Genomic DNA, 25,866 nt, shown 5'->3' with positions numbered 1-25,866 from the left:
AAAAAAAACAAAAAAAAAACTTTCCTCCCAGATTCAGAACATTTATTACACAATTTTACAGAGATGGTGGGTGTTAGTCTAAGACCTCATGAAAGGGAGTGTGAGCAATTCTTCTGGATAGAGAGTTTCTCTGAATCGAGCGTAGGTTTAACCTTCCAATATACTGTCCAGCTTGACATTTTCACGCATTTATCACTCGAATTAAAAAGTCCAGTTAGCATCTAGCAAAGCCTATACATGTACAATCATACAAATTGTTTATATTGGAATATATAATGTGGTCCATTGATTCCATGATGGAAGTGCACACCGCTTCTGCTTGGCTGGGCTGATGTCTAACGTAACTTCCGTCCTTTAAGCAACAAACTCTCTCCTGTTTACAGAACACTAAGAAAAGCCTCCCAGCGTCAACACATCGAAGCAGATGTTGCAAACCCTAACAGGTTTGTTCAGGTCAAACTTTATAATGGGAATCTCCTTGGTTGAGCATTTATAGCAGAGGAGACGGCCACAATGTCGGCTGTACCAGGGGAGAAAAAAGAAAGGGAACGTATCATTAAGTGTCCTACTAATGATCCTACATCTCACATAAAAAATGATAAGGTGCCAAAGCTACATTCTATCCTACTACGAAGAGTTATTTTGTTATTACTAGAATTTATATAGGGACAATATCAAGCACTCAAAATATGTTTTAGAAAGTTAAGGCTTTAGGTAAAAAAAGGGACTTTTTAACTTCCCACAACTCTATTAACTATTAATATAATAATAATATTATTATAGTACATTTCATAACTTGCAGCTCTTACCAGTGGTGCTTCCTGGTGGTGACCCCAAACTTAGCTGTGCACTCATAACAATTTGAGCCATCGCACCACGGAGGCTCTTGCGAAAGCATGTCTGAAATGAAACGTTTGAAAAGTGAAGAGAGTCGGATTTGGTTAGTTTGTTCGCTATAAATTGTTCTCATGTATAGGTAAGAAGAGTTAACACACAAACATGTTTTGGATACCTTAATGAAACGTATTTGAGTAAATACCCAATGGCCCATGGAGCTAGCAATTTCACCATGGTATACATTTAAATGATCAATGGAAAGAGGAGCAGGACATCGGTTCGCACGGTTATAGCCCAGTCGTGGCTACTGCTTACCCAGAAGTCTAAATAGAAGCTGTTTAGTAGCAACTTGATAGTTAAATATGTTGACTCCTTGATTGTTATTTACACCGAGCCTGGCACCAGCTTTCACAATGGCCCGACAGAGGTTGGCATTTCCCTTTATGTAGGCCAGGAGGAGTACTGCAAAACACAAAAACAACCATCAACTGCAACCTACCATGAAGAATTAAAAACATACATTTACACACAAGCCGCATTAACTCCTAGATCTTATCCTGGCCATAGATCAGACTTAAAAAAATGTCTGAAGCACGTGCAAGTCATTGTCTAAAAGACAAGTAACATCATAATAAAAAAAAATAAAAATAAAAAAAAATAATGAAAAATTCAATGAGGCAAAAAAAAAAAAAAAAAAAAAAAGAGAGAAAAGCTAAAAAGCAACACACATAAGTAAAGTAGGGGTAGGGGCCAAAAACGCGCCAAATTTCAAAGTGACATTTTTGTCAATCTATCCCCACTACTTTAAACGTCCCCGCAAAGAATGTTATAACGCAGCAAATGATAGATTGTGGATAGAAATCCACTTACCTGTGTTTCCCTCCGCATCCGGTTTATCAAGTGGGTACTCCGGCATACATTCTAAAAAGAGTTCGAAAATAGCAGCTGCGTTTTCCTTTCCGTATTGGCCCAAAATATGCATTGGTGATTGACCTCTGTCAAAAACAATACGTTTTAACAACTCCACAGCAAGGCTGGTGACAGCCCTCACCACAAAGCCACAGGACAGAAACAATGTAATTCCATTTTGCTGACACACAATAAACGGCTATTGACAATGAAATGAAAGAGAGCAATGCTGTTTAAATTAACATTTAATCTACATGAATCATGAAAGTTTCATTAAAGTGCATATGATGGCTGGAGTGTCCCTTCTAACAATGTAATCATCATTATGTATTGATTTATAAAGCGCCATCATATTCCGCGGCTGCCCTGGACCACATGTAATACTGGAGCAGGGCAGCTGCCCATTTTTGCCTATATCATAAAAGAACAAATGAAGATTATTTAGACAAAAAAAGGTGAACCATATTTTTTCTACCTTAAATTCAGCGCTTCTGCGTCCACATTGCATTCATTTAAAAGGCAACGGATATTGTTCAAGCGACCATGCATTACAGCAAGGTGGAGAGCTGCAAATAAGCATACAGAAGAGGGAGTATAAATACATAGTTTATATGTTGGCATATACCATGCCATCATCCACTTTGATATTACACCTTAGTTATACATATATATGAAAGCACGTTGTGCTGAGCTGGTAGCCACCAGTTGGAGAGATCAAAGATTTCATGTTACTGGGCCTATGCAATGCTCACAGTGCTTACCGTTATTCCCGTTCTCATCAGTAGCTGCAAAGTCCACTCCGTTCTCCAGCAGAACAGAACATATAGTGGGCATGTCCTGTTGGGCTGCCAAGTGAAGGGCAGTCTGCCGGTGCTTTGTTAATTCATTCACCTTGGCTCCTGCAAGAAGCTGAAGGAACAGATCATTTATTGAGACTCTAATGTCTCTGATGTTAGCAATATCCTTAAGCGATAGTTTAGTTTACCCTGCAAGTTTTGGGACACCCTTTGAGGTCTTCAAAATCAATATTGCGTTTTAACGTCTGTTTCTTATAATCTGCATCCCGTCTATACAGACCTTTAAACACCTGTCAGCAGTATGCAAGCTGCTACTTTAAAATACAGGGTATTCTAGATATATCACCATCAGTTATTTCTAAAATCTCAATGGCAAGGTATGGTCATTTCATTTAAAGTTACTGAAATCCACGGGTTTTAATAATCATCCAAACTGTCTCTTTTCACCTCACTCAGCCCTGTTAGTTATCCGCGAGTCAATAAAAGGAGGTACAGCCTCACCCTCTAGGTAAATATATCTCTGGACATTAGCCGCACCAGGGTGGAACCCAAGTATCCGGGGGTCCAAAATAATGCACACATACAAAGGACAACAACTCTAAAAATAAATACATTCTGACTGGATTAGTCTCTTCATAACTCCACATCTCACTACTTACCAGGTTGCGAACTATGATCTCTGATCCTGCCTGCACAGCTAGGTGCAGAGGCGTTAATTTAGAGGCGTCCTGGACTCTGGAGTTAACGTTGGCTTGTACGCTGATCAGGAACAGCACACTCTCGATATCGGAATTCTGAACTGCGATATGCAGGAAGTTCCTCCCTTTGTTGTCCACCTGAAAAGGAAAACCAGTCGAATCAACCTAACAGGAATACATTATCCATATCCTCAGGCACATAATCTATCCAAAGCTGATATTAATTCATAGCATCCACTGCCATGCATACCACCAGCTGAGTAGTGTCAACACTGACTGCCACGGACAGTCATATGGCACTTTACTATACCCAGCCCCGATGAGTTGGCAACACTAATGGAGTTTTAGGGTATTTTGGCCTCAAAAGGGCGCATGGATGAGAGTCTTTGGATACATTTGGTCCCAAAAGGGATAGCATTTTTAATGGTTTGTTATACCTTTTTCTAGATGGGATCTTGTGGTTATGAGAATCTTTTCATACTAAAAATAGTTGCTCAAACCAGAGCTCAGTAAAGTAACCACTACATTTAAGAGCATACTTTCACAGCATTTTATTAATACTGAAACAAAGAAATAGCCTGCATTACGGTATCTGTTACCTGTTCAGCTGCTCCGGGCTCCCGCTTCAAGATTGCTTCTGCGGCCTTGTTATTTTTGAACGTCATGGCGCAAGCAAAAGGGGTCATGCCCTGTCTGTCGCGTACATTTAGCCTGATATCAGGGTGTGAAATCATTAGCTGAATAATGACACGGTGCTGGTTAGTGATGGCAACATGGATTGGAGTTCTCCCCTCGGCATCCTGTGGTCAAAGGGTTAAACGTTATTAGGCAAAAAGTAAAAGACGTGTACTTTAACTGCCTCGTGTACACATTTGGGTACTACTGTAGTTGTAGCTTCATTAACTTTTAACCTTTTAAATATCTTGTCAAAATGGCCCTTTTAACCGTAAGGTTTTATGTATGATACGTGCAGGGTTCTCACGAAAGGTAACAAATACTTATATATATATATATATTTGACTGCGGCTTGATTAAATGCAATCAAAACTTTCATGTTCTCCACAGAGCTTTTTAGGTTTTTTTTTGCTATTCCACATTTAGCGTTTAGGGAGTCTGGAATAATAAAGGCGTCAGGCAGCTAGATCCCTCTGCTTTTAATGCTGTTCTATGCAGTCCCTTTCAGTGAGTGCCTGTTGGACCAGACGTGATGAGTGCACATAGGGCATGTTTTAGGCGAGCTTTGTTAATGCATTGTGTAGGTTCTTATTCACTTAAACAATTATCTATACAGAGAGCCGTCAAAACCCTGAACAAATAGATCAGAACATATATAATACAGTCACCTACGTGATTGTAAAATCAAGGTTAAATGAGTGCATATATCAATAATTGCAGATTTACCAACTCCTCATACCTGGGTATTTACATTGGCACCAAACTCCAGAAGGCACTGCACCACCTCCTCCAAACCCCAGCATGCTGCCAAATGCAGGGGTGTCTGTCCATCTCTGGCCTCTTCTTCCCCTTCGCCATTAGGTCCAGGTTTTCTAGGACTATTTACATCACAGCCACTGAAGAGAGAAGTTGTGAGATTCAAGAATCACAGACTTAAGAGTGAAATAGGCAGCCCACACCAGCTATATAGCAGAAGCTTCAGCAACACCCTCAGAGGTTTGGGAGCATGTTCCATTTTCAGCTGGAAATTGATCCAAAGCACAAAAACATTGGAGCGAGCCAGTCAAAGAACTGATCTCAAATCATACTGAGAATCTGCAACTACTTGGAAATGTGTTTCACAAGCGACATCCATTCAATCTGAAGCAAATTTTCCAAAAAAGAATGGGTCAAAACCACTCCAAGAAGGTGTGTAAAGCTGGTATATACGTTTCCTAAATATATCAATGTTATGTGAATGCAATGTATTTCAGTTTTTTTATTTTTTTAGTGTAAAAGAAATTAAAAATTCAACTAAAACCAAACGGCTTACGAGAAATATTTTGGTGTTTTAAAATATTATATCACATGCCAAACACAATTGCGATGTTCCATTCCTCATTCGGTTATACGAGAGATACACGTAGCGATTGAGTAATGTTATCAGCCACTATGTAGCTCATCTGCAAATATTAGGACTGCTTCACCTTCTCACAGCTAATTAAAGAAAGCTTAATTGCCATGATTTGCATGGAAAAGGAAATTCTATTTTGTATGGCTGACAGTAAATAAGTTGTAACTGAAGACATCTGTCAAACAACTGAAAAATGTAACACTGAAACCATGTCACTGTCTAACCTGCGGATAAGGAAGCAGGCCACTTGCTCTTTGTTTTCATCAATGGCCCGATGAAGAAGAGTTTGCAGACATCCAATTGGCCCTGGTCCCCAAAACGTTGCATCACACCCATGTCTTACCTAAGGGAATAATAATAATGCGACATTAAGTATTTCCTAAGGTAGCGAACGTGCCTTGAATGAAGTTATTCAAAACAGCCGCCATGTCATAATAGGTTTTTTTTCCCCATGTACATTTGATTATTGGCCATTGTCCTTCCATATATTCCACCAGGGCCTTAAAACGGACATCACAAATGTTACACTTGTTTTATATCCCAGGTAATTTTTATGAGATCACCTGATAGAAATGTCATTGAATGACAAATAATCTTGCCTCAGCCTGTAATGCTGGTGTCTGAGTAGCCTCGGCCGTGACCTGGAACGATCTAGCATGTCATTGGGATAACTCTTTGGCCATTCAGCTGAATAGACTTACCAGGGTTGACGCAATGTCTTCCAGGTCATTTTCTAGCGCAAGCCATAGGGGAGGATTCCCTTGATCATCGGTAACAGACATATCAGCCCCACGTGTGCAAATAGCATCCACCACCAAGGGAAGCTTGTTTCTAATGGCCAGCTGCAGCGGAGTCTCCCCATCCCGTGTTCTAAATCAAGGAAGCAAAACGTGAGAGCCATTGGAATCTGCTATATTTCTGGAAATATGAGCTGACACAGGAGTGCATTGGTATTAACAGTCTACAGCATTCCCTCCAATTCTCCCAATCACCTTCCTCTAATGTATGGGGTTAAGCCCCGATCCCTGGCCTGTTCTTTCCCTTGCATAATATGCTCGTCTCTGCAGGATAAACACACGCTCTATTTTGGAATATATGCATATATGCAGAACGTACAACTACTATAAGAAAACAGAGTTGATCATAACTATTTAAAAAGGTGTACACAGGCTGCAACACTAGCCAGGCTAGCTCAACAATAAGTCCCCCTTAATCCAGAAGCTATCACATTTTATGGCTGGACTCTAGATCACTGTTGCTGATCAGCTTTCCCTACGAAAAAGTGCTCAAGATAAAACGACTTCAGAAAGCACAGGCGGTTACAGAAATGATTTTGATTAGTAGATATAATACCTGACATTTATGTCGGCTTGGTGTTCTAGCAGGAACAAGGCACTCTTGCTGTCTTGTCTCTGTATTGCCATGTGTAAGAGTGTCTGTCCGTCAGACATGGTGTCATTGATGGATGCGCCAGACCCCAGGAGTTGGGCAGCGATGGTGTGCATGCCTGAGAACACAATCACACATTAAAACATTCGTAGATTATTAAAAAAAAACAAACACTAATACGCATTCACGTATACAAATAAAAATCAGATGCTTTAAAATTAAAGAAGACAAAAACTATGGATTTCTACCTTATTCCCAGCTTTAAGTGTGCCCCCCCGCCCAGACAGCTCACTAGTGACACCACAACCCAACTAAATTGCGTAATAGATAACGGAAGAAAATAATATTTAACACCAAACCTTTTCCTAAGGTTATATTCCTAACTAAGTGCCATGATGCCAGTTGAGTAGCTTACTTAAGTGCTGGTCTAAGGGATAAAAAAAAGGTTCAACTATATAATAAAAGGGGAATTTTAAATACATAAAAGAGATACTGATGGAAAGCGCCAAATGTGGAGCAATCGTAATGGTAATCTCACAATAGGTGTAGTGACATAGTATTCCTCAGTTTGCTCAACTGCTGTTAGACGACCAAAATATTGGTTTAGAGTTCCTACAAACCTAGAGAGCGATGAATGGGAATAAAGGTTAGGCCACATCAATACATATGTCAGTTACGTTCCTAATACCCACCCGTCCATAAGGCAAGACCCAACACTGTCTGTTCTCTAGAATCCTTCAGACTGAAGTCAGGGATGATCTGGAGATTATTGGTTGCATGAAGAGCATTAGCTGTAATAAAAAGTAAATGCTTGATATAATATAAAAGATCCGCTACTGTTGAAAAGGATATGGCACAATGCAGAAGTGATATAAAGAGAGTATGACAAATATAAAAATATGAGTATCGCTTTAGAGGAATAAAATATATATATATATATATATATATATATATATAGACAATTCTGTAACAGCTACGAAGATCTATGCATTACTTGAAAAAAATGCACATTTAATGGAAGTTTAATAAATAAAGTCAGATACGTAATCACCGAATAAGTCCACACACACCTTTTTGCTCCAGTATTACAGAAACAACATCAGGGTGGCTATAAGCTATTGCCATGTGCAGTGGTGTTTGTAGAGAGATATTAGCGGCTGGGTTATTTTCAGCTGGCGCTTTCAGTGATGGAACAGCCTCTGTGGTCTGGATGTTTGGGTTGGCGCCTTGCTGTAATAGTTCTGCTGTAAGATTGGGCAGCCCGTGCCTACATGCAGTGTGTAATGGCGTCTCCCCCTAGAGGTGTGCAAAAAGTTATTATTGGCAAAATAACGCAAAAAGTGACATGTACTAAGGTGAATTACTTTTCACACCATCCTTCCAGTCAGGTACAGTTTAACAGATATGTATACAGTGTTTAGCATATTTAAAATGTGCTGCTTCAGCTAAACATCTTCTATTAGCAAATACACCATTCAACCAAAAGTTTGTGGACACCCCTCCTAATTATTGAGTTTAGGTGTTTCAGCTGCACCCATTGCTAACAGGTATATAACACCAAGAAGCCATTGACATGGACAAAAATTGGCAGTAGAATGAGTCACACTGAAGAGCTCAGTGACTCTAAACATGGCACTGCCAGAGGATGCCACCTTTGCCACAAGTCAGGTTGTGAAATTACTTCCCTGCTAGACCTGCCCCAGTCCACTGTAAGTGCTATTATTGCGAAGTGAAAGCATCTACGAGTAACAAGAGCTCAGTAACAAAGCATTAGGCCATGAACACAGACAGAGTGGGCCTGTTGAGTGCTGAAGTGCAAAGCGTGTAAAATTCACCTGTCCTCTGTAGCAACATTCACTACGGAGTTTCAAACTGCCTTTAGAAGCAAGAATCAGCACAAGAACTTTATGTCGCACACAATCTGAAGATCACATGTCAGCTGGAGTGTTGTAGAGTACACCACCACTGGACTCTCGAGCAGTGGAAAGATGTTCTATGGAGTCATGAATCATGCGTAACTTTCTGGAAGTCTGATGGACAAATCTTGGTTTGGGACATGCCAGGAGAATGCTACTTGCTGGAAGTGCTTACCATTAATGAGATGGATAATTGATAATGGCTTGGGGCTGTTATACAGCATAAAAATACATTTCAGTGCTTCCATCTTTGTGGGAATACCGTATTTGCTCGATTATAAGACGACCCTGATTATAAGACGACCCCCCAAAATCTGAATATTAACTTAGGAAAAAAAGAAAAAGCCTGAATATAAGACGACCCTAAAGGAAAAAAGTTTTACCAGTAAATGTTAATTCATGTAAACTATTTTTTTTAATAAAAGCTATGATTGAGAAAAATATTTTTTTTTGTTTTTATTTCTTGTATTTTCCAACCTGTCCCCCAGTTACGCACATCTGCCCCCAGGCTTGCCACACCAATATGGCACTGTGGCCCATGATATGCCTTTTGACCCCCTATGTGCCACTCTGGCTCCAGAAATGCCTTATACCCCTATATCCCATTCTGGCATTTAGGGGGTTAAAATGCATATTATGGGGCAGAGTGGCATATAGGGAGGTATAAGGCATTCCAGGAGGCAGAGTGCACTATTAAATGCCCCCTTAACGCCACTCTGCCTCCTGAAATGCCTTATACCTCCCTATATGCCACTCTGCCCCATAATATGCCTTTTAACCCCCTAAGTGCCAGAGTGGCATATAGGGGTATAAGGCATTCCAGAAATGCCCTACACACACACACACTTACTTACCGGTGCTTCCAATTTCCTGCTGTATTGCCGGGGCAGCGGGTTGACGTCTCATTCCGCGGCAGCCGGAAGGAGGTGGAGTTGGCAGCGGGGGTTTGTATGCGTCCGTCGCAAATACCTTCCCCGGCTGTCAGAGATGAGAGTTCCCCGCACCGGTGCGGGGAACTCTGATCTCTGACAGTCGGGGAAGGTATTTGCGACGGACGCATACAAACCCCCGCTGCCAACTTCACCTCCGGAAGCACCGGTAAGTGTGTGTGTGTGGGGGGGGGGCGACGACACGAGGATCCAGGTCCCCTGCAGCGGTGCGGGGGATCTGGATCTTAGTCTCATAATCAGACCTCTATTTGAGGTCTGATTAGAAGACGACCCCGATTATAAGACGAGGGGTATTTTTCAGAGCATTTGCTCTGAAAAAAACCTCGTCTTATAATCGAGCAAATACGGTAGTTTGGGGAACTGCCATTTCCTGTTCCAGCATGACTATGCACATTGCTTTATGCACTTGGGTACAAAGACATGGTTGGATGAGTTTGGTGTGGAGGAGCTTGAGTCCTGACCATAACCCCACTAAACACTTCGGGATGAACTGGAACACAGAATAAGAGCCAGTCCTTCTTTTACCAACATCAGTGCCTGACCACACAAATGCTGGGCTCTTCCTTGACACTTGTAAGCAATGCAGAAGCAGGGTTACTGGTAGAAAGGACAGAAAGAAGCCAGCCTAAACTATGGAAACATTCATAAGAATGGCACCCGAGTGCTGTATGTGTGCACTGATCGCCATCGGCACTTACCCATTTATTTTTATGATTGACTTTTGCACCATGAGTTGCCAAGAAAAGAGCAGCTGCCTCATTCCCTGCTCCTGCAGCTCTTTGTAACAAGCAATTACCTGCATAAAACAATACATATAAATAGGAATATAACATAAAAAACAAGCAAGCAACATGCACTGGTCAAAGACTCGGGTCAGGAGTTAAGACTCCTGTTGAAACTCACATGTGGTAATGTGAATACAAACCTCTTGTGTTTACCTGTTACTGTGTCAGGTGCATCTGTGTTGCTTCCCCGTTTGATAAGTCTCGCTGCAAAGCTGTTCTCATCAAACGAGGTTCCGTTCACTACAGGAGCGTCATCGAAGGGATTAACGGATTGGCCAGACGACACTGTTATATACTGAACTGCGAGCCACAGAGCTGTGCTTCCCTCGTGATCCTTGAGTTCTAAATCTAATCTAACATAAAATGGACAATAATCATGCCTCATTTAATATCACTGTGAAACAGTTTCGAAGACTCATTAAAAAATTGTGTGTTTCACATCAAATGAATGCTCCACCCTCAATAACAGACACATGATACATCTACAGAACTACAGTGCTTGCGGGGGCTGCCTGCTTCAGTAGAGGTAAAGAAGGAAGTAAAAGACACATAAATGTAATTTTCCATTTCTCATGAAACAGGTAAAGTTCATAGAAAAAGAAAACTGGGATGGGAATGTCCGTTAAAGCCATTTGTTTACTCAGTAAGTCATTTCCACTCAATTGCTGCAAATGTACAATTTAATGATTCAGTGTTTGTTTCAATGTTTCCGCAGGTTGTGCCTGTACTGCAACTGCCATGAACTTCATCCCCCTACAGGGTTTCAGCTACTTCACAACACCAGAAACACACAGAGAAGATTCTCCTAGGTGCATTTCTGCAAATGTTAAATGATCGGTTTTAGGTTTTCTGCCCAACCTAAAGGAACTATCATAGTCATTGACATGAACCACCTGTATCTAGGTTTCATATTAACTGCAAATGGTTGCATTAGAAACAAGCTACAGAAAGGCCGGAATTGGTTGATTCTCTCATCAGGAACAGACTGGGGATTAAAATTGCCCAATGTTAGCAAATGGGCGTACAATCTACAAACACAGCATCACATCAAGAAATAGCAGAAAAAGATTTAACCCATACATACTGTTTGCACTGAAGCAGCTGGTTAAAGACATACTCGTTCCTAGCCAGGATAGCTGAGTGCAAAGGAGTCCTGCAGATAAACAGCACAATGAAAGATCATCTGTATGGAAACACAACTGCCAAATGCATATCCAACAAATGTATTATATATATATGTACTTCTGGCAATACAAAACAGTTAATAGAAACATCTGTTTTATCCACTAGATCAACACACTATGTTCTTCTCACACCACCTTGGAGGAAACAATAGAATGTCTCAATCCTAATAACCCAAAAGGGACTGTCTAATCCTAATTAAGGATTATGGGGAAAGTGACCTCATTAGTCACTCAGCGTGGTGTTCTGGAAATGCTAAACTAAATATCATGACTGCCTCCATATCTTCAGACACTGTGAAACAAAACCACCCAGGTCTCTTCAGTGCTTAACCACACTATTGTACACAACACAATATTTAAAACGCACACAAACAATGGGTTCTCAACAATTGTTGTTGCTTTTTCTTCTGTGCTTTGATGCATGAAAACACTGCATTCATAATACAGTGGCCATGAAAGCGTGGAACATAATCCACTGTTACACATCACATGTTTAACCATGTATCAGCCATATTTTAGTTTGTTTCAATCGTTACAACCTGGTAAATGATGTTAAGTTGTGTCGTTGATACTTGCCTTCCTTTGCTGTCCTGCATGTTGGGATTAGCCCCGACGTGTAAAAGTGCCTCTGCGATTTGTGCGATGTCAGACATCACCTCCGGGGAGCGGTCCTTCACTGAACAAGCAGCTACCAGGTGTAGTGGAGTCTCCTGCTCCTCCAACGTTGCAGCGCTTACTCGCGCGCCATTTTTTATCAGGAAGCTGGCAGCAAATTTGTCATCTTCAACGAAAGACAAAACAGAGCAACACAAGTTGACATCAGACAGGGCCTCTTCAAAAAATTATCCAGAACAAGAGAAGGGAAACCTACAACATGTCACCTATCATATGAAGCCCAAATTCTAATGATTTAGTGCTCGCTGTTATGACATGTTTCGGGTCATTTGCCTATTGATCTAGCCTTAGTTTATCAGTTTGTTATATATATTGAATTTGTCCCTTAAGTAACATAGCAAGGTTGAATGTACAAGTGCCCACTTATACTTGCATTGCAGACGTGACTGCAATAAATGTTATGAGACGTATGAGTGAGCTCTTGGATTTTGTATTTATTTATTTTTATTAGCAGCAATAAATCACAATACTACCCTTTTAATTACCGACATAATTATCTAATATTAACTAGAGTGCCTTTTGTGCAGCTGAAAGAATATTTACGGGTGGGCATTACAGGTATTTAGTATCCTGGTGGATATACTTGCTCCATTTTGCTAAAACATCATCCTCACCTCTTTGAATGGCTTTGTGCAACAGGCTCCAACCTCTGCTGTCTACCATATCAATATCTGCTCGGTTATTAACCAGAGTTGTGGCAATGCTTTCCAGCCTTCTGGAAAGGGCCAGGTCCAAGGCAAGGTCTCCATTTTGATCCAGTTCATTTAATTTTCCAGGTAACTGAAATAAACAAAATGTCACTGGTTTTGTCTTAAAGTTATGGCAGTTTAATACTGTTAATACTGTTTCTCCCTCGTTTCACTTTGACCCCTGCTGCAGCTGATCACAGAGTGATTAACAAGCAGCTTTCTGTAGCGCAGCATTGCTGATTGCAGAAGTTGGGATCACCAGAGGTCCCTGCAGCATCTGGATAAACCCTCTTGGGAGTTGTTTCACTTTGAGTTTTGGTTCTGGGTAGGTAAACAATGCTGACAAAGGATGCTTGAACAGAATTTCAGGCATTCAGCTTCATATAAGTGTAAATGGAGCCTGCACAGAGCGCCGTTAGTCTTAATCTGCCAGCGATTCTGGCCCCTGCTGACAGGGAGACCCTAGTCTTATGACAGAGACCATACTTTTTCATCCTAGTTACCACCTAGATGATGAAAGAAATGACAGCTCCCACAGCAACACCTTTACACATTGTTTGAAATACAAGTATGTGATATTTTTCATTTTAAATAAAGGCTTTATTACAAATATTTTTTTTTAAATAATTGCCAGTTTTTGACGACTTCACTATAAAAGTCTGCTACCTGTGGACACCTATGGACCTTTTATTCAGAGTCAAGCAGCAAAATGCTGGTATGTAGTGAGTAGTGTCAGCACAGGGGTTGACAGAAACTATGTATTAGTTTTGCATTTGATAGCCGGAAATGAATCTCTATTTCCCATGCTAGCTTGCCAAACAGCTCAAATGGGCCATGAAGGGAAGACCCTCTGAAAAGGGATTTACTCTGAGGATATGAGCACTTGATCAAAAAAAATTACACGTGCTTCACAGATCAAAGCTGCGCAGACTTTTTATTTAGTTTTGTATTTAATATGATGTAACATGAATAAATCATAACACGTCTTGTAACATTTGAGCAATCTTAGCCTGACCTTGTTCTACCTCCGCACTAGTAACCATTTTGTTGCTGTGCTTTCACATTATTGTACAGACTATTAAGTAGTCACCACCACTAAAAATGGCCAGTGTTTTACTATATGTACTCTAACGCATACATTATGTTATTACTCCATAATACCAAAACCTTACCATACCTGGGAATCCATTTCTATTAGGTACAAGAAAACCACATCTTCTCTTTCCACCTTAATTGCTTTGTGTAAAGGGAATTGAGTCTTGGATTTAATCATTTTGTATAACAGCTGAGCACTCATCGAACTGAAGTCATCCTTTCTTAGGTCATCCTAAAGAATGGGAGCACATAAAACACATTACTGGACAGTATCTTCCAATTGTTGCATGCCACTGGATTGAAACAAATGGAAATGGCATTCAATTTGAAGGACCTCTATGATCATATTCTGGAATATTTGCCTGTACTAGATGGATTTTCTGAATTTATACCTAAGGAACATTAACATTTATCTAGACACTCTTACCCAGTGACTGGCAATAATTTCTCCGCAATAATTTAACAAAGTGCTGGCATTCAGTTCCTCGGCTGTCTGATAGAAACGTATGCAGTTCCTCACGTTCACCAACGACATCACCCCCTTTTCACACCTGGTATAAAAAGTGCTGAATGTAAAAAGACGTGCTGTACAACCCATCTATATACTGTTCATGCTACGTTTTTCTATTAGGGGTATATTTTGCCAGAACAATTATCTCTATCCCCCCCTGTTATCTGCAGAAGATCCAAACCCCTTCATTCAAAATCAAAAGATCAAAATAATAATAATAACTGAGGTTTTGGATGTGTGAAGGCAAAATGTATTGTAGCTTAACAAAAACAGGACCACACACACTAATCACAACAGTTTAATTCAAAGTGCTTACCTTTCTCGCAGGGTTTGAAGCTGAAACCGATTTGCCAGCTTCATCAGCTCTGTTAGGAAAAGGTCATCTTCTCTCAACTCCAGTTCATCTGTGTAGATCCACTGAAGCATAGCCATAGTCACCTCGGGGTTTGAGTCTGAGTGGAGGGGTAAAGAGGTCAAGCTTCATACATACTAAACATTGGTAAAGCACTGCAAACATCTACATCTACATCAGAACTAACGCAGCCGTCGAACCAGCGTGTTAAAGGAGCAGTGGTTTTAGCCACCAAGAAATGAATCTTGCTTAGGTACAATTAACGAATATACATGTGTCTCCTGGGGGTGACTCGCTTACAGTACTACACAGGAGGGTCTGTGTTTCACTGTGAACCCATGACATGTGTCTCCATTCAGAGTGATGACTCCTCTGTACTCCATTGGCATTGTAAATGAGCTGCTGATCAAAGTATGTTCAGGACAACGTGAAAGGGGGATTAAAGAAACATGCTCATGAAACAAGGGAACAAACAAATACTGGTGCTTTCTTTCTTGCAAATATAAATATATATAGAGAGAGAGAGAGACAAAGAGTCCGTGAAAGTTGCTACAGATTTCACACAAAATCATATTCTACGCATAACTGGGTTAATAAAATAAATATATCATATTATAGTATCTTCCCATGCATGTTATATACTTGGTGCAATATGAAGAACAATTCTTGATCCATACCAAAACAAAGTAACACTGGCCTTGTATGAAAGAATCCCCGAGTGTAGCCACCTGAATGCTCACCTGACAGATCAAGCTCTTTGGTTGAAGCCAGGTTGGCCAAGCTCCACACATCACTCCTTGCAGCCAGCACAAATTTGTGAGCAGCGATGTTTTGGTCCCCAACCTTTATCTTCAGATCGCTGACGTTTTTATACGGAAACAAAAAAAATTGACGTAACTCAGGTTTTCAATGTAATATAGCGTTTGTCTGATCCCAGAGAAACAAACAAATCAAGGACGTTCATTATGACAATATATGTAGGATTATTGGCATAACATAATTCTGGCTGTAGTTTCTAGGAAGCTTTCAGTATTAAAGGTGCAGTTCCTACTGAATTTATCGGTTTTGTAAGTAAATGCTATATTATAAAAGTAATGAATTAAAAATAAAGAAAACACTGATATTTAATGCTGTTAAGATCCAACTGCTTAGATTCTTGGGGCTAATCATCAAATCATTTTCCTCTGGACAGCAAGTTACAAAACCGTTTTAGTCATTTCACTTGATACTCAGACAGACACAAGAAGCTCATTACTACTACGTAAAAGGAGAAAAAAAAAAGTTGGTTGGTTTTTTAATTCCAATCTTGTATTTACACATCATGTACAATGGACCTCAGATGACTGAACTGTAAGCTGATGAAATACATTCACTCATCCCAACATGTCATAAGTCTTGAAGTGAGGTCACCAGACTGAACAAGGAGGCTTTGAAGCTTGTGGCAGCCAAGAGCCACAGCGACAAAGAGCAAACAATTAGTAGAGAAAGAACACGGGATACGGATAACTAAACTAATTTATCCATCCACAGAATGAAAACAAAGCATTCACTATAACACCTGACCAGAGGAGAGTGGTACCTGGAAATTGCAGAAATATAAAAAATCTATTTAAATACATAAAAGCTTTGTTTTTTTAATCACACTATAGAATCCAGAACACTGACCACTGCAAATAAGATGAGCAAAGCAGAGACCTGACTTTCCTGTTCTCTGGGAAATGAGAAATCTGGTGTTTGGTCACATCCTGCGATAAAATCACAAACATTTCCTGGGATGGATAACAGGAACCAGACAATATAAAGTTATGTTTAAGGACGCAGCATATACAAACGTTATCCTAGCCAAAGGTCGCTCAGTGCAACATGCAAAGGCTCTACGGTCTAACGGAAAGCCTTTAGTAACAAATGTTTATCTGAAGTGGCTAATGAAGGTCTGCAAATTTGTATTTAGTTTATTTAGCCAATTACATATTTAAAAGGACAGATACATGCAGGTCATTAAAATGACACAGCACAATGTTTTTCTATTTCTCTCTCTCCTCCTCCTCTCGCTTATCTTCTATCTACCGTCCAACTTGCTCCAACAACGATCACTGCGCAGTGATACACATCACGTGCCGCCTGAAACGCTGAACCAAACATTGAGTAGCAAGCCCACTATGACTCCACCATGGTTTTGCTTTAAGTCCTGTCCAGCATGACTTTTATATGTGTAGAGATCCCTTTACAATTAAAACGGAGCCCCTTCGGTCTCCTAGTACCGTGGCAGAGCTTTATAAATCAGTCCTATCAATTCTGAACCTAGCAGACACATGCATTTTACAGCCCCCTGGGCAGGTCAGTGGAGATCAGAGGATCTCCTCAACAAGCCAAAGCTCTGCACTGTGGGGCAGCTAGGTAGGACAGTGCCTGAAAGTGGAGAGCCAATGTAAGGCATTGTTGTGCTTGGAAAAGTTATGGGTCTTTATTTTGAAAATAGTTATTTAAAAAGTTCCGACACTTGCAAACAGCCCTTCAAAAAGGTTGCAAGTCTTCAATGGTCTGTTTTTCTGTCTACTAATGAAAACGTTGAATTTCAGAATAAATTGCATACATGCTTTGTAATCTAGAAAGAGAAAAAAAAATGAATATAACCTTGTCTATTCGATATCCATCTAGAAAAGCCTTAGGGATTCATGGTGTGTGAAAGAGACTCTTGTTTCATCAATGCACAATCCCCCACTTCCCACCCTTGTCTGGTGTGAATGCGCCTGTCTTGACAGACTGAAAGGCATTAGCAGAGAAGTGAGTAGGACGTGCCGAGAATTTCATGGAAGCACCTATACAAGTAAGTACCACCTTTTCGACGTTCTTACAAATGCAAGACGCATATTAATCATTTAACCACATAAGTAATTAACAGCTCCACAGAGGGTAAACTGATGACTGACACTTAAATAAACTGATGTAATCCAGATACAATCAGACATATACCAACCTGTACTGCTCCTGGCGGAAGAGCTGGGCCACAATGGTGAGGAGTCGGCTGATGAAAGTGTCACTGGAAGCATCTTTGTTGGCCTGGGCTGCAAGCAGGGTACATCTCTTCTCGGTTTCTGCCAACTTCTGCTGCATTTTCACATACTCCTGGCGCAAAAGCGCCAGGTGCTTCTGTAACTTGCCCACCTCCTCTGTAGCACATAAAAGTTAAAATCAATGGCAAGTAAATAAACAATGACAAATGGGCAAACCCAAACAGACGTGAAAATCCAGGCGTTACACAACAGTGTTAATACCGTGGAACAGAATGAACAGTGAGTTGAACAGTTATCTCAAAAGTGCCCAATTACAGAATACCAACTTTCCTTCCTGGATAACTGATGTTCTACAATATATAGTTTATCGTTCCATTATAACACAAATGTATGGAATTACTGCAGCTGGCAAACTTTCTTTTAGCTAATGTTTTCTGAAGACCATATATTTGGACCAAGTTTAATCTGCTACTTTCACTCAATGGTTTCTTAAAGTGGTATATGGTACAAAAAGCCAACACATACTAGTGTGTTCTTCTGTAAAGGAACCGTAACCCTCCATGTTTTTGTCATAGGCCAACGAAAGATTCCTTAGCTGTCCGCTCCTTTTAAGTTCTCACATCGCATGCTAAAAAATTGCCATCTCCCATCTACAAGTAAGTCTCGGTTGGTTCATTCTGTAGTTGCCTCCAATTAGCTCACACCATCAAACCCTCTATTACTGAACGGATTCAGAGGGCCGAGAAGATTTGGGAAATTGAGGCCACATGGTTTTATTGGTTATTTATTGTTTTATTTAGTACCATAATATTCTGTAGCGCTGTACAACGGGTAGTCAGGATATAACAAGTAGTGTAATAATCTGACTGACGGAAACAACAGGTAAGGAGGGCCTTGCTCAAACGAGCTTACAATCTAGAAGATATGATGGTTATATACGATTCTTTCTAAAGATCTCACTGGTTATCTATGGGCTTTTTCTCCTGCAGTGGCCTTGAGTGGTACTGTCTGCGGTACTACCGTATTTGCTCGATTATAAGACGACCCCGATTATAAGACGACCCCCCAAAATCAAAATATTAATTTAGGAAAAAAACAAAAAGCCTGAATATAAGACTACCCTATAGGGAAAAAGTTTTACCAGTAAATATTAATTAATGTAAATTATTTTCATGTTTAATAAAAGCTATGATTGAGAAAAATATATTTTTTAAATTTCCTTTTATTTGCCAACCTGCCCCCCCCAGTTATGCCACTCTGCCCCCAGAAATGCTTTATACCCCCCTATTTGCCACTCTGCCCCATGATATGCCTTATACCCCTGTATGCCACTCTGGCATATAGGGGGTTAAAAGGCATATCATGGGGCTGAGTGGCATATAGGGGGGTATAAAGCATTTCTGGAGGTATATAGGCATATAGGGGGTTAAAATGCATTTCTGGAGGTCCAGAAATGCATTTTAACCCCCTATATGCCACTCAGCCCCATGATATGTCTTTTAACCCAGCATGTACTGGCTGCCTTGGCTTGATAGGAGTGTGATTGCTGTTAGCAGTTTGATATATATATATCAAACTGCTAACAGCAATCACACTCCTATCAAGCCAAGGCAGCCAGTACATGCTGGAACCTGGGGATGATAGCAGTGGGATTACAGCCTCCATATGCCATGCTACAACCCCCACCCCCCTTACACATCCATGCTATCACACACACACTCACACTCATTCACAAACATTTAAATACTCATTCATTCCCTTAATCACACACACTTCACACATACTCAAAAACCCTCCCCCACCCCCTCACCTGAACTGCAGATCTCCCACTCGCAGACTTCTGCAGGGGACCGGCTGTAGCAACTTCTCTGGCCCCGCCCTCAGAGGAGGGAGGGGGGAGATAGAGTTCTGTGAGGACGCTGCAAGCTTCCTGCCCTGCTTCTAACAGAAGAGACGCTGCTCGCGACCGGTAAGCAGCATGGCGCCAGCATTTTTTTGGGGTCTGATTAGAAGACGACCCCGATTATAAGACGAGGGGTATTTTTCAGAGCATTTGCTCTGGAAAAAACCTCGTCTTGTAATCGAGCAAATACGGTATTTATACTTTTCCTTCCCTTAATCACTTTCTCCACCCTTGGCTGACATCAGCACCCAATCAGGTGCCAAAGGTAAGGACAGACAGCCCACCTTAGCCCAGTTTGGTGTCCAACACAGTAATATGTCTAACCACGTAACTGCTTAGATTTATATTCTCATTCGTTCTACATGAATATTTGTAAAAAGATTTCTTTTTGGAAGGAAAACAATAGTACATATCAGGTATGAAGCCTCAGATACACTGCAAAATCCTAGACTGAAAAGTGGTTTTAATTTAGAACACCCTTGCAACTACATACAAAGGGCACGTGAGCACAAGAACTGGACTACAGAGCAATGGAGGAAGGTGGCCTGGTCTGATGAATCAGGTCTTCTTTTACATCACATGTATGTACTTGGAGAACATATGGCACCAGGATGAATCCATGGAGGTCCCACCTCTCGCAACTTACATGATCTCCCCCTAACGCCTTGGTGCCAGATACCACAGCGCACCTTCAGGTCTATTGGAGTCCATGCCTCGACGGGTCAGGTCTGTTTTGGTGGCAAAAGGGGGACCTGCACAATATTAGGCAGATGGTCATAATGTTTGATGCCCTTGCACAGCCATACAAAGCATGCATATTAAGGAAATTTGAATTTTAAAATGCATTCATAGTGTAAAAAAAAAAAAAAGTATTTTTGCTGTGCAGCAACAAGCGGGAGATTTGTTTCACTTAATGTATCTCCTGCAATCCACAAAGCTTTTGAACAGGGGGAGAGGGTAAACGCATACGGGAATTTGCTGTATTCTTCCGTGTGTCTTATAGGGGGGAAAAGTGTTAAAGAGGACACTGTTTTCAGATGCATTAAAATGTGTATGATGGTTGGAATGTCTCTTTAATCAATCCTCCAAAATTTGGTTGGATAACTTTTTAACTATTATATTATTTTTACTGTAATCCATTTTCTGAATAAGAGGAAGACTGGGTTAATGGTGATGGCTTTTGTTCACTCATGTCTAAAATAAAGCATTACGCATAAAAAGTGATTCTGATTCTTCTTGAAAAGCAGACCAATAACCATAGTAAGGAGAGACTTTTCATTGGTTGCTATGGTGAATAAATCCCCTTGCGCATGTTATTTAACAACCATCCCTGTCCTGTTCCATATATTTTACTGGAATGTGAAGGTGAAAAGAGGTCACCAGCTGCAACAATGTGTAGGATGTAGACAAGTCATTTGAGAAAAGAATATCCATGATGATTGGAATGCCTGCACTGGCATTGACAGGGTTGAAGATGTGAAACCTCCTCAAGTCTCTAGGGTCTCATTGAGGCCACGTTTCTCTTTAAACGGTCCTTCACAAAAGCCCCATTTATCCATACAGAGTGCAAAGATTAGTATTACTAAGAGAAGAAACATGTTATTTTATACAACACTTTCATAAGTTTACACATTCGCACTTCAGCCATCAAATGCCCTTTAATGCATATGGTAGCTAAGTGGTCCTTTCGTATTTTCACGGTGCCCTCTTCCTATATGTATTTACCCCTTTCCCCATCCCCACTATTTAACCTTGCAGATGGGTTCCACCTCCTCCCTTGTGATATACGTACTGCCACTTAGCTCCAGGATGCACCCCCATTGATTCCTATCAACTGATTGGCAGGTGTACGAAACCTCGGACTATGGAGAAGGTGTTGCACTACAGCCGTTGCTGATAGTAAATGATTTTTTTTTTTATCTTTTTTGAACATATATTAAAGTACACTATATGGCCAAAAGTACGCAGACACCTGACCAACACACCTATATAAGCTTGTTGGACATCTCATTCCACAGCCCTTGCAAATTTGGCAGCCTCCATTCTTCTGTAATGGCTTTCCACAATATTTTGGAGTGTGTCTGTGGGAATTTGTGCCTCTTCAGAAAGTATTTGTGAGGCCAGGCATTGATGTTGGTTGAGAAATACCCCCCCCTCCCCAGTGGGGTTGAGGACAGGGTTCTGTGGGGGTCACTCAAGCTCCTCTACACCAAACTCATCAAACCATGTCTTTACACACCTTGCTTTCATGAGGCTCCTGACATATAGTGCTTATGGTGATCTTACTTCCAGAGATTAAAACCGAGTCCTGCAGTACCACCCTACTACTGCCAATGTTTGTCTATGGAGATGGCTGCCTATGTGGCTGATTTTATTCACCTATTAGCAAGGGTGTGACAAACACCCAAATGCATTAATTAGGAGAGGTGTCCACATACTTATGGTCATATAGTGTACTTTAATATGCATTCATTGTTGGGGACCATGTATGGGACAATGAAAGATCATCAGTAATGTATTGTAGCTTTCATACTCCAACTTTACAGACCTAACCCACAGTGGCGGTAACTAGATGGCAAGAGTAATAATGGCAGCTGCTTTATTTTGCTGTCTGTGCCTGAAAAAGCAGGAATTAATGGTTTACAATGAAGTCACTACAAAGTTAATCATAAACGACCCTCTAATGTCTGTTACTGTGTAAAAGCCTAAACTACTCCTAAATAGTGATTTAAACATTCAAATACCAAGTTCAAATACTTCAAGAAAACTTTACCAAAGAAGTTTTCTTTATGCAGATGCTGCTTTATAACGATTTGTTAATCATTGTCCTCCTCGTACTTTCTAGATAAGTATCGATCAAGACTTTATCCCCTCTATTAGACTGCACTATTCTAAGCTAATATGCGTCAAGTATAAACCTTTGGTTAAAGGTCACATATCTGCATTCAATCCTCACGGCATCACAAGACCTTAGGTATGTCCATCTCCTAGTATTCACTGAGCTGTTGAGATTCAGTACCCCCCACCTGGGGTTATAACTATGGCTTGAAATATAAATTCTAGATTCAGAACAAAAATGCAGAACCAGAGTGCAAAATGTTCCGCAATGCTGCTGATCTTATACTTTCTACCAAGCAAACACAGCAATCATTTCAGATCAGCCTCAGACTGACAAGTTAATGAAATGTACTGTGTGCAAAATGTATAAAATCCAAAACCCGCTCTACTTATCTTCAGGTGTGATACTTAGACTGAGAAGGTTTCCAGTTTTAATAACTTTATTGCAAATCGACTTCTGTTAGCAGCTTTTCAGGAAGCACTTTTATTCACCAATGTTAGTGAAAACCAGAGCTGATCAACGAAGGAAGGAAGGAAACAACCCTTTCACTATCTGCGTGATGCAGAACGATCAGCGAAAATGAATAGGATACGGGAATAGAGGAGACGTGGTGTGGAGCTTCGGGGTACTTAATGAACCATTTCACAAGAACCCCTGTGCTCCAGATCCTGTAAGACACAGAATAGCCCCACTGGATAAACACAGATGGGGCAGTATTGCTTGGTACCGAGAACCATGGATAGTTTCAATGCACAAGGCAATGTTTTACTCTCAAACTTGGGACAAAAGCACTTGAAATTGTTTTTAAATTACAGATGGATTATTTGTTGAACGTACACAGAGGCTTATCTGTATGCAAAAGAGTGGTGGTAATGATAGAGAAGTCAGAGTTAGCTAGAAGGGCAAATTATCGTCCAGTATAATTGGCGCTGCGCCCAACAGGACAGACCACCGTCACAGGATTAACACCGGTTCTCACCAAGTTCTTTGGACACTGTAATATAAACTATGGAAGAGTAAAAAATATACTCTTCCAAGCAGCCAATCCCATGACCTCATATATAAAAAGACATCTGCAAAGAGTATATATACACATGCACACACATACACCTACCTACATATACACACACTTTTTCCTGTGCTTTAGTGAATAATTGCATCGGACACACTGAGCAGCCATAAGCATGACATTATATCCTACTAAAGATATTTGTACTATAAGCCACTGCAACGAAAACCGCGCATGGCAGCAGGGGGTACAGCCGTGTTACCCTCATCGCCGCGTGTCTTGATGAAGCAAGAAAATTGCGTGCGCGTTGGCCATAATATAATACTGAAGCCGTGGGTTTATTTTGTGTGTATATTTGCAGGTTTTGATTTGATTGCTGGTATAAATAAACAAACACGGGTAAACTTCATGTCATAACGCCACACAAGCAGCTCTACGTCACTACAAATTAATGTCATCATTCAATTAGTGATTACACTAGTCGCCAACATTCACCACGGTCACACACACACAAAACCGGAACACACTTCTAATGAACACTAATACAGAAATAGTGCGCATAATACAGACACATCATGCCTTGGAATACATCGCTGACTAGTGTGCACTGCATCTAAGCCACAATCAATACGTACCAGAATGCCTTACGCAATACTCCACAACTTGCACCACTGTCTACCCAAAAGCAAGCAGCCTAGTCGTGATGCCAACCGGTATATGGCAAGACCATCCACCTTCGCCGCCTTATGGGATATATGTGTTGCAACCCCAGGCACACAATATACATTGCAACAGTACCATCACATCAACAGTGCATCACACACCCAGTAGACCCTGGGACCGGCACGTGCATCACACACCCAGTAGACCCTGGGACCGGCGCGTGCCATCACACACCCAGTAGACCCTGGGACCGGCGCGTGCCATCACACACCCAGTAGACCCTGGGACCGGCACGTGCATCACACACCCAGTAGACCCTGGGACCGGCGCGTGCCATCACACACCCAGTAGACCCTGGGACCGGCGCGTGCCATCACACACCCAGTAGACCCTGGGACCGGCGCGTGCCATCACACACCCAGTAGACCCTGGGACCGGCGCGTGCCATCACACACCTAGTAGACCCTGGGACCAGCGCGTGCCATCACAATCCCAGTAGACCCTGGGACCAGCGTGTGCCATCACAATCCCAGTAGACCCTGGGACCGGTGCGTGCATCACACCTTTAATACAGTAGTACCTGTGTGTCATATCCCCAAGTTGTACACAGCACTCCACTACACGCTGGTACTGTTGTGTACAAACCCACAGCTGCACATGACGTTACATTATACGCAGGCACAGATGTGCGCATCCCACTGACATCCTGGCTGAGTAGTCTTTAGGCAACACAATTCCATCCCTAGCAGACACAGCGGATACATGTCACCGCCTGTCACACTGAGCACACGCCACTCGAGACGACTATGTCTCCCTGCCTCACAAAACAGAGCGCTGTACTACCGGCATTCCCATTCTTTCACCCAATACCCCCCCCCAGGCGACACCACGGGCCCGATATCCTACCTTCAGCCATGATGGATCCGCCCGGCTGATATCGCGAGACAGGCGGGGAGACGTGACGTACCATACAAGGGGCGTGCATGGGGCGGGTCCCGGAAGAAACGCTTGACAAAGGAGGGTCAACAAAAGACCATTAACCCCTTCACAACTTGATCTGCTAAGGTGCATGTTTGGCGCCATCTAGGGGATAACGCGATCGGTTCCTGTATAAAGACTGCTGAAACGTTACTTTCTAGTATTACCGTAACTAATTAGTTACTTACAGGGTCCGACGTCTAAAGGGACTGTACTGCTAATAACGGCTTTATTAGAACCGTAGTGATCACTTAGAAAAACATTGTATATGTATATGTGTAGTGTCAGTCATGATGAGGCGGTGCTGGCACTTGTAGCTGGTATATGTGTAGTGTCAGCTGCCATACAGCCATTTTATATCATTTGCCACCAAAACTGACAACAACCTCCCAGTATTATAATTAGCTCCTAGTAATTTATGGAAAAAGGGCTCATCATGGCAGAGCTGACAAAGGGCAAGAGGAGGCCAAAAGCAGCAATGTTGGGCAGCTACTTGCATTGATGTAACCTGGTCTAGGCCAACAAGGCCTAAGCCTAGGTCAGCAGGCCTAGGTTGACAGCAAGGGACAGATCATAATTTTGGGTGATCAGCTCCCCCCTGCTCA

General features: G+C 41.4%; 1 protein-coding gene across 1 annotated transcript; it reads right to left on the bottom strand.

Moving 5' to 3' along the window:
* Window positions 1–27: 27 nt before the first annotated feature.
* On the bottom strand, window positions 28–25,240 carry ANKFY1 (ankyrin repeat and FYVE domain containing 1). The gene is made up of 25 exons (XM_053454941.1): window positions 25,190–25,240; window positions 17,833–18,025; window positions 15,596–15,714; window positions 14,820–14,955; window positions 14,420–14,543; window positions 14,075–14,224; window positions 12,823–12,988; window positions 12,110–12,314; window positions 11,434–11,502; window positions 10,503–10,702; window positions 10,263–10,360; window positions 7,769–7,994; window positions 7,391–7,489; window positions 6,663–6,816; window positions 6,011–6,179; window positions 5,534–5,652; window positions 4,656–4,812; window positions 3,841–4,041; window positions 3,203–3,379; window positions 2,508–2,655; window positions 2,222–2,312; window positions 1,708–1,832; window positions 1,153–1,299; window positions 810–900; window positions 28–520 (listed from the first exon to the last, which is right to left on the bottom strand). Exons 1-25 carry the CDS (start codon window positions 25,197–25,199, stop codon window positions 388–390), a joined length of 3,507 nt encoding a protein of 1,168 aa, XP_053310916.1. The 5' UTR covers window positions 25,200–25,240; the 3' UTR covers window positions 28–387.
* Between the last annotated feature and the right edge of the window lie 626 nt (window positions 25,241–25,866).

This window comes from Spea bombifrons, chromosome 2 (genome assembly GCF_027358695.1).
Source record: "Spea bombifrons isolate aSpeBom1 chromosome 2, aSpeBom1.2.pri, whole genome shotgun sequence".
In the NCBI taxonomy this organism is placed as follows: domain Eukaryota; kingdom Metazoa; phylum Chordata; class Amphibia; order Anura; family Pelobatidae; genus Spea; species Spea bombifrons.
Note: the sequence above shows the minus strand (reverse complement) of the source record. Positions and strands in the feature narration are given on the sequence as shown.